Here is an 11541-nt window from a genome sequence, read left to right as displayed (position 1 = left end):
GGTACCATGTTTCTCCAAAGTTATTTTTCTGTTATTTCCCACCTCACTGAGCTATTGCTGTCACTTCATCAGCAAGAGCAGTCCACCAAAATTTATTTAACCAGAGTTGGAAAGTTTTCCAAGACCTTAACAGTTTAGTTCTAGAAGCTCTGATCAGAATTTAGATTGGTTCTTTATGGGGCAGCTCCACATTTTTCCCATCAAAAATCAAAGAGTATTATAAGCTAGATTCTGGAAAAGTAACATTTTGGCTTATCTTTTCTTTAAACAGCATATAACTGTATCCCAAAATTCCTGGACTTTGGAGCTAAAAATCCATATGTATTCCAAGGTGGCTATACACCCCACATCTTAACATTTCTGTGAAACTGCATTGTTGAAATCATATTACACAGGAAAGCTGCCAACACACACTCACACAGCTAAGAGCCTGCTGGGCAAAAGGTAAACATGCCAAGCTGTTGTGAAGCAGTTCTTCAACAATGCCAAATGACGTCCAATAGAATAAGCCACTAGCCAGCCCAAAGTTCAGGATTACAGAGAGCAATACTACCAGACCAGTCCGAGGTCAAGAGTGCCAGAGGGTGGGTCAAAGTGTCTGGTCCGAGGTCAAGGATTCAAAGGCAGTCAAGGGTATAGGAAGCCATGAGTCTGATCAAGCAGCATTCACTAATGAGAACTAATAGTCTTTGGCAAGAGACCTCAGCGTCTGCAGGTGCCTTATATCTAGCTCCCTTATCACAGCTGTTGATTGCCTAATGAGCGTTTCTCAGCAAGCCTCCTGGAACACTGAAGGCGCGCCCTTTCTGATCTCCTCTGGCTAAAGGTAGGAACCTCAATGCTCTGCTGCTCTATGTCTCCCAAGTCTGGCACTTCTACTGGGGCAAGGTTGGACTGCTGAGCCCCAGGCTTCACTGGAGGAGACCTCACAGAGCTAGGGTCTGGCTGAGCCAAATTCACTGGGGCTGGGAGAGCAGAGCTGGGCCTGGCAGAGCCTCAGGTTCCTCCTGCACCTGAGGAGCAAAGTCCTCCTCGTGGCTGACCATGACACATATAGCGTAACAGGTGTTAGATGCCACCTCTGAACTGTTTTGATTACTAGTTCTTTAGGAAAGGCATACAGTGGACCCTTCTCTTATGTGGGGGATCTGTTCTGGACCCCCTGCATCAGGGAAATCCAGCATATTGCTGGAGCCCATTAGAAATAATGGGTCTCGTGCCTGCAGCACAGCGTGGCAGGTGCTCACCCTGTTACTTATTCCGGGGTGGTGCCAGGGCTTCTTCCGGTGTGGCTTTTAGTGTATGCCGAAAGCCGCGTATGCCGCACACTGTACACTGATTTGTATGTCAGCATACTCCATGTTTTATCACAAATTCTCATACAAAATAGATTTTTAAAAAAGATTCAAACTGTTATATAGTCAGCCCTTTATATCCAAGGATTTTTTATCCACAGGTTCAAGTATCCATTGCTCGAAAACGTTTTTTAAAATATCAATAAATTCAGACCCAGCCGGAGTCCCGGCAGGCGGCAGCGGCGGCAGCCTCCTCTTGGTTCTCCGGTCAGAGTATGTGCAAGTATCTGCACAAAGATGTGAAGAAGGGGTTCATCCGGCTGGACATGTCGGAGTTTCAGGAGAGGCACGAGGTTGCCAAGTTTATTGGCTCCCCTCTGGGGTACGTTGGTCACGAGGAAAGTGGCCAGCTGACCAAGAAGCTTAAGCAGTGCCCAAATGTGGTGGTCCTCTTTGATGAAGTGGACAAGGCCCACCCAGATGTCCTCACCATCATGTTGCAGCTCTTTGATGAAGGGAGGTTGACCGATGGGAAGGGGAAGACCCTCAACTGCAAGGACGCCATCTTCATCATGAACTCCAATGTGGCCAGCGACGAGATCGCCCAGCATGCCTTGCAGCTGCGGCAGGAAGCCATGGAAATGAGCCACAAGAGGATTGCCGAAAAACTGGATGACATCCAGATGACAGACAAGATAACCGTCTCCAAGCAGTTCAAGGAGAAAGTCATCCACCTAATCCTGAAGGCTCACTTCCGGAGGGACGAATTCCTTGGGAGAATCAATGAAATTGTCTACTTCCTCCCTTTCTGCCACTTGGAGCTCATCCAGCTGGTCAACAAAGAGCTGAGCTTCTGGGCAAAGAAGGCCAAGGTCAGGCACAACATCACTCTGGTCTGGGACCGGGAGGTCATGGACGTTCTGGCTGATGGCTACCACCTGCACTACGGAGCCCGGTCCATCAAGCACGAGGTGCAGTGCTGGGTGGCACCTGAAGAGATGTCCTTCGCCTTATAGACGTTGTTGCAGCGATGGCAGCCATGGGTCACCTGCCTCTCCCAGTGGTCCGGAAGGGGGCTGAGGGCCAGCCCATGGCAGAATTTCATAATGTGCGGTCTTGGAATAAATTCCAAAAAGCAAACCTTTATTTTGGCATTTTTAAAATAAGGGACACCATTTTACTAAGTCATTCTATTTAATGGGATTCGGACATCCATGGGTTCAGGAATTCACAATGTGACCTTGGGACCATATCCCCTGATCTCCTCTGATATCTGATATCGAGTTAATATTAACAGGGAGTGACCTAGGAATGACCTCACTACAGAAGTCTGGCCACTTTACACTTGGAAAAGTGGTTAGCGCTAGCAAGGGAACAAGGAGGGCACCCACCATGATGAGATCTCAGAGGCACCAGTATAATCCCTTTTGTCTTTAGGGGGAGACAATGCGTCATGGCCAAAGAAGGTGACTGCTTGTGCACTCAGGAAAGGGATGTTCCGGCTAGGAATGCAAAACTTTTGTCTGAGGTATTCACACCAATCATCCAAATATTTACTGCAACCCCTGGCCATTCTGTTCCTCCTGGGAAACCATTTTGACAAGAATCTAATCCTTTCATTCCTTGGTTTCTGCCCCCAGGATGTTTTGGGTATAAATATTAGTGCGAATACAGCAGCCCCTCGATCTAGTTTATAAGCAGCCAGGGATGCTGTTGATTTGACTAGACTCCTGAACCTTTTAGAGACCAAGTGCCCAAACTCAAAGGTGTTCCTGCACCTGTCAGTGGGCAGGACCTCCGCCTTCTGCAAGGCAGGATTTCCACCTTCTGGGGGCAGGACTTAAAAATTTATATAAATTCCAAAAAGCAAACTTTGATTTTGCTATTTTATATAAGAGTCATCATTTTACTATGCAAATGTATTTAATGGGACTTCAGCATCCTTGGATTTTGGTATCCATGGGCATCCTGGAACCAAAAACGAGTATATACCAAGGGCCCTTACAGCATTTTTATACCTTTGCATTTCCCAATGTACTAAGAAGTGGGACAGCTGTCATTTCTGTTGCCCATTCCTTAATGGCTTTAGCATCCTGATCTTTCCCACTTGTTTTATAAAACTCCTGGTATTCTGACCATAGCAACAGGTTGGGAATAGAACAGAAACATTACATGCTGGTTGTGTGCTTATGGTGTAGAGGTTTGAGCACTGAACTAAGATACTGGAGACTAAGAATTGAATGCCTACTTAGCCATGGAAACCCACTGGGTGACCATGAGCAAGTCATACTCTCTCAACCTCAGAGGAAGGCAAAGGTAATATTATTTATTTATTTATTTATTTACATTATTTATACCCCGCCCTTCAGCCCTAAAGGCTCTCAGAGTGGCTTACAATTATTATTTTTAATAAGACGGTTCCCTGCCCTAAGGCTTACAATCTAAAAGACACGACGCAAAAGGAGAAGGGAATGATGGTGGAGAAAGGGATGAAGTCCAGTGGTTCTTCTCTCCCTCTGATGCCTGGACCAAGGCAGATGGACTAGAGGGCTCTTCTTCAGGCTAGCCCTGATGGAGCTGGGCCTGCCTGGTCGACTCCCTCCCAGGCCGAAGGATGACAGTTATGGAGGGAGGAGCCTATATCTTCAGGTTAGCCCTGATGGAGCTGGGCCAGCCTATTCACTCCCTCACAGGCCAAAGGATGACAGTTATGGAGGGAGGAGCCTCTATCTTCAGGCTAGCCCTTGATGGAGCTGGGCCAGCCTATTCACTCCCTCACAGGCCAAAGGATGACAGTTATGGAGGGAGGAGCCTCTATCTTCAGGCTAGCCCTGATGGAGCTGGGCCAACCTATTCACTAAGGTAAACCCTGCCTGAACTAATCTTTCCAAGAAAATCTTATGATAGGTTTGCCTAGGGGTCACTGTAAGTCAGAAATGACTTGAAGGTACACAAGCACATGATTCTGAGAGTTATACGTTAAAATATAATTTTTCAAAGGTCTGTGAGAGAATCAACAGGTAGAGAGATATCCAGTGTATTGAAAATCTCTTTGAAAGTTGCTAAGAAGTCAATTCCAAGGTAGTGTTATCCAGGTGTAGCATACTACTAGGTGCTGCCAGACTAAAAACTGTAAGGGGGGGGCTGTACTTTTAATGGTTGTGCTGAACAGGATTTCAGCAGGTATTGCTTGTCACACAGTTTGGTGACAAGCACAAACTGATGAAATTCACTCTTCTACACTACCATTTAAGGGATAGCAGCCATGTCCAGTATTCATTCTGACAACCCTGTAAAAACTCCCACAATCCCATAACACAGATGAATGTGGCTGAGGGGAGCTGTTGGTTAAACCATCAGGAAAGCCAAACATTTTCCACCCTTGCTCTTGACCGTTCATTTCCTATGGCTAGGAAGAATTGGTTGTGTTGTTGTGATTGTCAATTGTCAAATGGCTTGCAAAAGGACAACGGAGAGGACGAACAAAACATTTTCTATTATTGCTCCAGCCTCTAACCTTAGACATGGCAAGACATAAATCATCCCTCTCTCGCTTCAGGCTAATTTGGCGTGAAATATATGAGACAAGAATTTATTGTTCAATTTGCAGCTCTCTGATTGAAGAGCAACTGTATTCATTTCAGGAGCAAGCTCTAATTTTAGATCACGGCTAAAAGCACTTAGGAAAGAGCTGAAGCAGCTTTTATTTATTTACTTAGGGGGTATTGCTGTGCTGCCCATCTGAAACCAGTAAGGTTGGTACACAGACATTTTTAAAGAAACTGTAAAACATTAAAAGTAAAAGATGCAGGTTTTTGGAAAACTAATCTGCATTGGGCTCACCAAACAAAAGCTTCATGGCACTTAGCCTGCCAAAACTAGATGTTCTTTATGATTTTATTTCATTTCCAAAAGAACCGCTGTAAAATGCAATGAGAACCACTACCATCCTTCCACCAGCAATTACATGCCAAAGTTAAACAGAAAATTTGAAAGTTATTATTGAAAAACTGGACAATTAGTAAACATGGTATTAACCACTAACATGTTAATAATAACTAGCAGTACATCCTCATATCTGGCAGTAAATTGGATTGCTTTCATCCTCCTCTAAACTTGTCTTCCTGGAAATGCTTGGGAATGTTCCTGTCCTGCCCATCACATAAAGCTCCTGAGTCCTGACCTAATAGGGCTAAACTGTTACAGGAGAGGCCTGCACATGAAAGAACAAGAAGGAGACCGTGCAAAGTTGATCTTTTGAAAAAGCACTCCTTTCCCATTATTCACTGAAAAGATAACTTGTTATCTGTTGCTGTGCTTTCTATTTTTCCATAATTTTTCCTTTGGGTGCAAGAAGGTTAAGATAGAGAATTTGAAAAAAATCCTCTCCATATGCATCTCAAAAATACCGTCAAACACCTTCAAAGTTTAACTTTTGAAAGTAACTAGAAAAATGGTACACCGATATAATATTGTTTATTTCTACATTAAAATATTTATATTCCACCATCTATCAAGAGGGCAGGGCAGTGACAACAGAAACATTTAAATAATGTAAATTCAAGTTACACAATTTAAAATAATTCAAAACAATTATAACCAATTCCAAAACAATTTGGAACTATGTCTATTGAGAAAGAGTTTTATAACCTAGTTAGGCCAGTATTCTTAGGACTTGAATTTAATCCTTCCTTCAGTTTTGAAATGTAAATTCATCATCCCCTCCTCATGACCTAAATAGTAACCAGAGACCACCCTACTAGTAACTCATTGTTTGTAAGCTCTGACCACAAGCACTAGTAGTCCAAAACCAGGGTGAGGCACCTCACACTACCATATTAAAGTGAGATGCCCTCCTTTTCAGCTCATGGACCATTCCAAAGTTTCAACCAGAATTGAAAAGCAAGTAGAACAGTAGCACATCATCAATGGAAAAGTGATTTCATTTTTGGATCCCCAAATAGTTGTTGTTGTTAACTGCATTCAAGTTGACCTTTACTTATGGTATACTGTGAATGAGACACCTCCAAGACACTCTATCCTCAACCTTCTGAGATCCTGCAGACTCAGGGCTGTGTCCTCCTTGATTTTGCCTATCCACCTGGTATGTGGTCTTCCCTTCTTTCAACTGTCATCAAAGGCCCAATACAGACAGGCCCGAAAGGGCAGGCTGGGGCTGCCTTTCGTTGCTGTGCAGCAGCGCCACAGCAACCAAATTGTGCGGCGCTGTTGCGCAGCAAAAAAAGAGCACTAAAAAGCTCAATTTGGATGCAGCATAGCAGCGGCATCGCTGTACATGGTGTCTATACGGTGGTGTGCAGCGATGATGCCCTAGTCACATGTTAGGGTTGCGGGGCACGTGGGCGCCCCGCCCCGAGGCAACCCTAGCATGTGACAAGGGCATCATTCAGGGCCTGTCTGTACCGGGCCAATCTCTCCTAGTGTTATCATCTTCTAATGAGTCATGCTTTCTCATGATGTGGTCAAGGTACAACAACCTCAATGTTGTCATCTTGGCTTCTAGGCAGAGTTCAGGCTTGATTTGTTCTAGGACCCATTTGTTTGTCATTTTAGCCATGCACAGTATCTGCAGAACTATTCTCCAGCATCACACCTTAAATGAGTTGATTTTCTTTCTATCAGCTTTCTTCATGATTCAGCTTTCACATCCATACAGGGTAACCAGATGTCATAACTGCAAAAAAGGACAAGACTCCTAAAATGTAGGACATTCAAGCAAACTTAAATATAAATTAATTGCATATGTTTTTGTGGGTTTTTCGGGCTATGTGGCCATGTTCTAGAAGAATTTATTCCTGACGTTTCGCCAGCATCTGTGGCTGGCATCTTCAGAGAATGCTTGCCTGGAAAGGAGTTGGTGTGTGTGTGACCTGGGAAGGCAGGAGTGATTTGCATGTATATTGTTCTGTTGCTAATGGCAGGCCTCAGAGTGGGAGGGTCTGCAAAAGAGGATTAGTGTCTGCTTGATTAGTGCTCATTGTCTGCTGGGAAACCCCTGACCCTGGGAGATTTCTCATTTGCCTTTTCTTAAGTCTTCAGCTTGCTATTTTTCGGACGGGTAGCCAAACCTTGTTTACTTTAAGGGTTTCCTCTTTCCTGTTGAAATTGTACAGGTGTTTGTGGATTTCAATGGCTTCCCTGTGCATCCTGACATGGTAGTGGTTGGCATGGTCCTGAATTTCAGTGTTTTCAAACAGCATTTTGTGCCCAGGATGGTTTGTGGCATGTTTTGCTACTGCTGATTTTTCTGGTTGGCCCAGTCTGCAGTGTCTCTTGTGTTCCTTGATTCTTGTTTGCACACTGTTTTTGGTGGTCCCTATGTAGACTTGTCTGCAGCTGCATGGTTTGCGGTGAACTCCTGTGGCTGTAAGATGGTCTCTCTAGTCCTTGGCTGAGCGTAGCATTTGCTGGATTTTCTTCGTTGGTTTGTAAACCATTTGAATGTTGTGTTTCCTCACCAGTTTCCCTATTCTGTCAGTTACTCCTTTGATGTATGGTAAAAATACCTTCCCTTTGGGTGGTTGTTTGTCTTCACTCTTCTGGATTTATCTGGACCTGGCAGCCTTTCTGATGTCTGAGCTGGAGTAACCATTAGCCTGTAGAGCCTCGTCTAGGTGCTTCAATTCATCTTCCAAGAGCTGGGGTTCGCAGATGTGTTTTGTCTACCAGTGTTTTGATTGTGATTCTTTTTTGCCTGGGTGATGGTTGGAGTTCTTATGCAGGTATCTATCCATATGTGTAGGTTTTCTGTATACTGTGTGACCCAAACGTTTGTTTGGTTTGTGGATGACTAGGAAACCCAAGAATGGCAGTGTTCCTTCCTTTTCTTTTTCCACAGTGAATTGGATGTTGAGGTGGATGTTGTTCAGATGGTTCAGGAACACATAATTGCATATGGTTTATTTACAACTATGTTATACATGCTGTATTTTATTATGTACTCAACCACATTTTTCTGATGAGCATTCATTAAAATGCTTTTCTGGCTTGCAGTATATTTACAGAGCTCTGAGCAAAACAAATGCTTAAAATTGTATTTTACTAGCAATGAACCCATGACTGAATCTACATTAAATTACTGTACTTTCATTTCTTGTTTTCCAGTTTGCATTCTCATCCCTCCTCCTTCCTCAGCCCAAATCGCACCCCTGTTCACCTTTGTGAAGCTGATCTGCTTCAACCACCCAAATCTTATTTTCTTTTCCACACCCCTATCCAAAAAACAAACAAAAAAACCCTCCACATGGTCAGGGACAGTCTTCTCCACAGTCTGCAGCTAACAAGCCATTTGCAGCAGCTGGGGCACTAATAAATCTGTTGAGTTACCTTTTCCTTGAGTGCTAGGATGACACAAGGACAGGTTTTATGATTCCAAATACAGTGGGGGATGCTTTTGCACTTCCTCCCAGACCCCCAGACATAAAGTTGAAATGTAGGACCTGTCTGGGAAAAGGAGGATCTCTGGTCATTCTGTATCCATAGTGATGGTTTTATCGAACCATTTCCTGTATTGCTATGTACTTTATATGCATTAGCCCACTAGCCCCACCACCTTTCCCTTTTCCTTTTATGTCATGTCTTTTTAGATTGTAAGCCTGAGGGCAGGGAACCATCTAATTAAAAAGATTGTATGTACAGCACTGTGTACATTTACAGCGCTTTATAAATAAAGGTTAATAATAATAATATGTTGGTATGGAAAATCCTAACTTTAGTATTCAGTTGTATATCTTTGCATTTCAGGATCCTGTCTAGTTCTTGCATAGCTGCCCTCCCCAGTCCTAGTCTTCTGATTTCTTGACTGCAATGTCCATTCTGATCAGTGATAGAGACAAAGTATGGGAAAGTATGAGAAATCCTTATTTCAATTTCTTCATCTTCTATAGGGGGTCCTTGTTATCCACTGGGGTTTGGGTCCAGAATCCCATGTGGATATCAAAATCCATGGGTGCCCAAGTCCCATTAAATACAATGGTATAATGAAATGGTATCCGTTATATAAATATCATACGAATAGCAGATTTACGCTTGGAGGAAGGAGAAGTTCGGAGGAAGGAATATCAACAAATTAAGATATGCAGATGACACCATACTGCTAGCATAAAACAAAGACAGAGCAATAACTAAGGAAAGTCCAAGAAGAAAGTGATCATGGAAGGCTACTGTTGAACTTTTAGAAACAAAAATATGACCATGGAGGATTTACATAAATTCAATGTACAGCCAACCCTTCATATCCACAGTTTGCTTTATATCTTACACAGTATTTCAAACCATGGATCTGGGATAGGAATCCATGGCTAGAAGGGCTGGCTGTACATTGAATTATGTAAATCCTCCATGGTATTATTTTTGTTTTCTAAAAGTTAACCTTCCTTATCACTTTCTTCTTGGACTTTCCTTAGTTATTGCTCCGTCTTTATTTTATGCTAGCAGTATGGCGTTATCTGCATATCTTAATTTGTTGTTATTCCTTCCTCCGAACTTCTCCTTCCTCCAAGCGTAAATCTGCTATTCATATGATATTCTCTGCATATAAGTTGAACAAAGAGGGTGACAGAATGTAGCCTTGTGTAGCTCCTTTTCCAATTGGGAAACGTTTTCTTTCTCCATATTCTGTTCTAGCAGTAGCCTCTTGTCCTGAGCACAGGTTATGCATCAAGACAATCAAATGGTTAAGCTCCATGAATTAATTCATAAGAACAAAAAAGAACAAATATTAAACATCTGGTGTTGAGCAATATTAGGCTAAAACCCAAATGCTTTTTGCATTTCAGGAATAAAATCAGATGCAGATCTAACTTAAATTTCACTAGATGGCACCACAGCAGCCACATTTGAAATGTTTGTCTGGTTTCAGCCAAGAGATTAAACTAAAAATTTAGCTGTAAAGGAACAATTCTGTTTCTCACACGGAGGGCAAATTGATAAAATCACATGCAGAAATGGGATTTTAATATCCGGCTATTGTTTGTCAGATGTGTTGGTGTGAAAGAGAAATAATCCGAAGGGAAAGCTCCTTTGTATTTTCAGAATGTAGTGAAAGTAAAAAGGAGCTGGTTTTGACGACTTTGCGTTTAAGTTATTTTCGAGTTATTTCTGTTTCACATAAACGTTGTTTGCAAAAATATCCCGCAAATGTGTTTTTCCCCCCAACTTTTTGTTCTGAATGTTGTCTGAAAAAGTGGGTTATTTTCAGTTTAAATTTAGTTTCTGCATGGGATTCATTCCTTGTGATGGAGATATGATCCTTGCTTGCTTTACTATAGTGAGTCTCTTCAGATAACATCCAGATTTTCATCTCCTCATTCCCAACCGAGGAGGACGCTCTATCATTAGGCAAAGAGAAAAGGCCGCAGATTTCGAGTGTCGTTGTCATTTTTCTACTTGGTTGTTATTTTGGGTTTTACCTTCAAAAACAAGAAGTACTTCTGAGATTTTTCTGCCTCATGTATCAAAATAATTTGGCTGTTTTGGGGGGGGGGGGTCGTGTGGCGATGTGCCTTGACTTGGATGAGTCACGGCGGGCGAGTCCATCGGCAGTCCTGCCTCAGGCAGCAAAATGTCTTGGGCAAGCCTGGCTCTCAACTCCTGGTGCTCCTTCCCCGATTCAAGCTAAAGTTGCGTGGTGTGAATCTGAGCAAAACCTCAGCTCCTTGCAACAACAAAAGGGTATCACTCTTCTGTGGATTTGGGGTGTTGGTGTACTTTGTAGCAACAGGGCTCAAGGGTGATACCCTTTTGTTGTTGTTGTTGTTGTGTGTCTTCAAGTCATAGAATGGGAAGAGGCCCCAAGGGCATCCAGTCCAGCCCCATTCTGCCCCATTCAAAAGCACCCCTGAGCGATGGCCAATATCTAGCCTCTGTTTAAAGACCTCCAAAGAAGGAGACCTCACTGCTCTCCAAGGCGGCTTACTCCACTTTCCAACAGCTCTGACCATCAGGAAGCCCTTCCTAATGTTCCTCTAGTTTGAAGCCATTGCTCTGGATCCTCCATCATGTGCCCTGTTCCAAAATGGCCGCTCACTTCCGCGTCGCCTGCCCACAAACAAAATGGCGGCAGGAGAAGGAAGGGAAAGAAATGACAAAATGGGGGCGTGGTTTTCTTCATCAAGCTAAGCTTTCCGGAAATGGTTTGCTGGTGGAGTCCGCGCTGCTATAGGCCGCCGCTTGGCCCCGCCCCCTCGTTGGCGGTTGGTGGAATGAAGATTCCGAGGCCTGCGAT

General features: G+C 43.4%; 1 protein-coding gene across 1 annotated transcript; it reads left to right on the top strand.

Annotated features, from left to right (window-relative positions):
* Window positions 1–1570: 1570 nt before the first annotated feature.
* Window positions 1571–2311, top strand: LOC121928612 (caseinolytic peptidase B protein homolog). The gene has a single exon (XM_042463593.1). It carries the CDS (start codon window positions 1571–1573, stop codon window positions 2309–2311), a length of 741 nt encoding a protein of 246 aa, XP_042319527.1.
* Window positions 2312–11541: the final 9230 nt, after the last annotated feature.

This window comes from Sceloporus undulatus, chromosome 1 (assembly GCF_019175285.1).
Source record: "Sceloporus undulatus isolate JIND9_A2432 ecotype Alabama chromosome 1, SceUnd_v1.1, whole genome shotgun sequence".
Lineage (NCBI taxonomy): Eukaryota > Metazoa > Chordata > Lepidosauria > Squamata > Phrynosomatidae > Sceloporus > Sceloporus undulatus.
This window is presented reverse-complemented; position numbering and strand designations above follow the sequence as displayed.

What these genes read in the sequence shown, in the direction of transcription:
- LOC121928612 (XM_042463593.1), top strand. Translation starts at nt 1,571, where the DNA reads ATGTGCAAGTATCTGCACAAAGATGTGAAGAAGGGGTTCATCCGGCTG.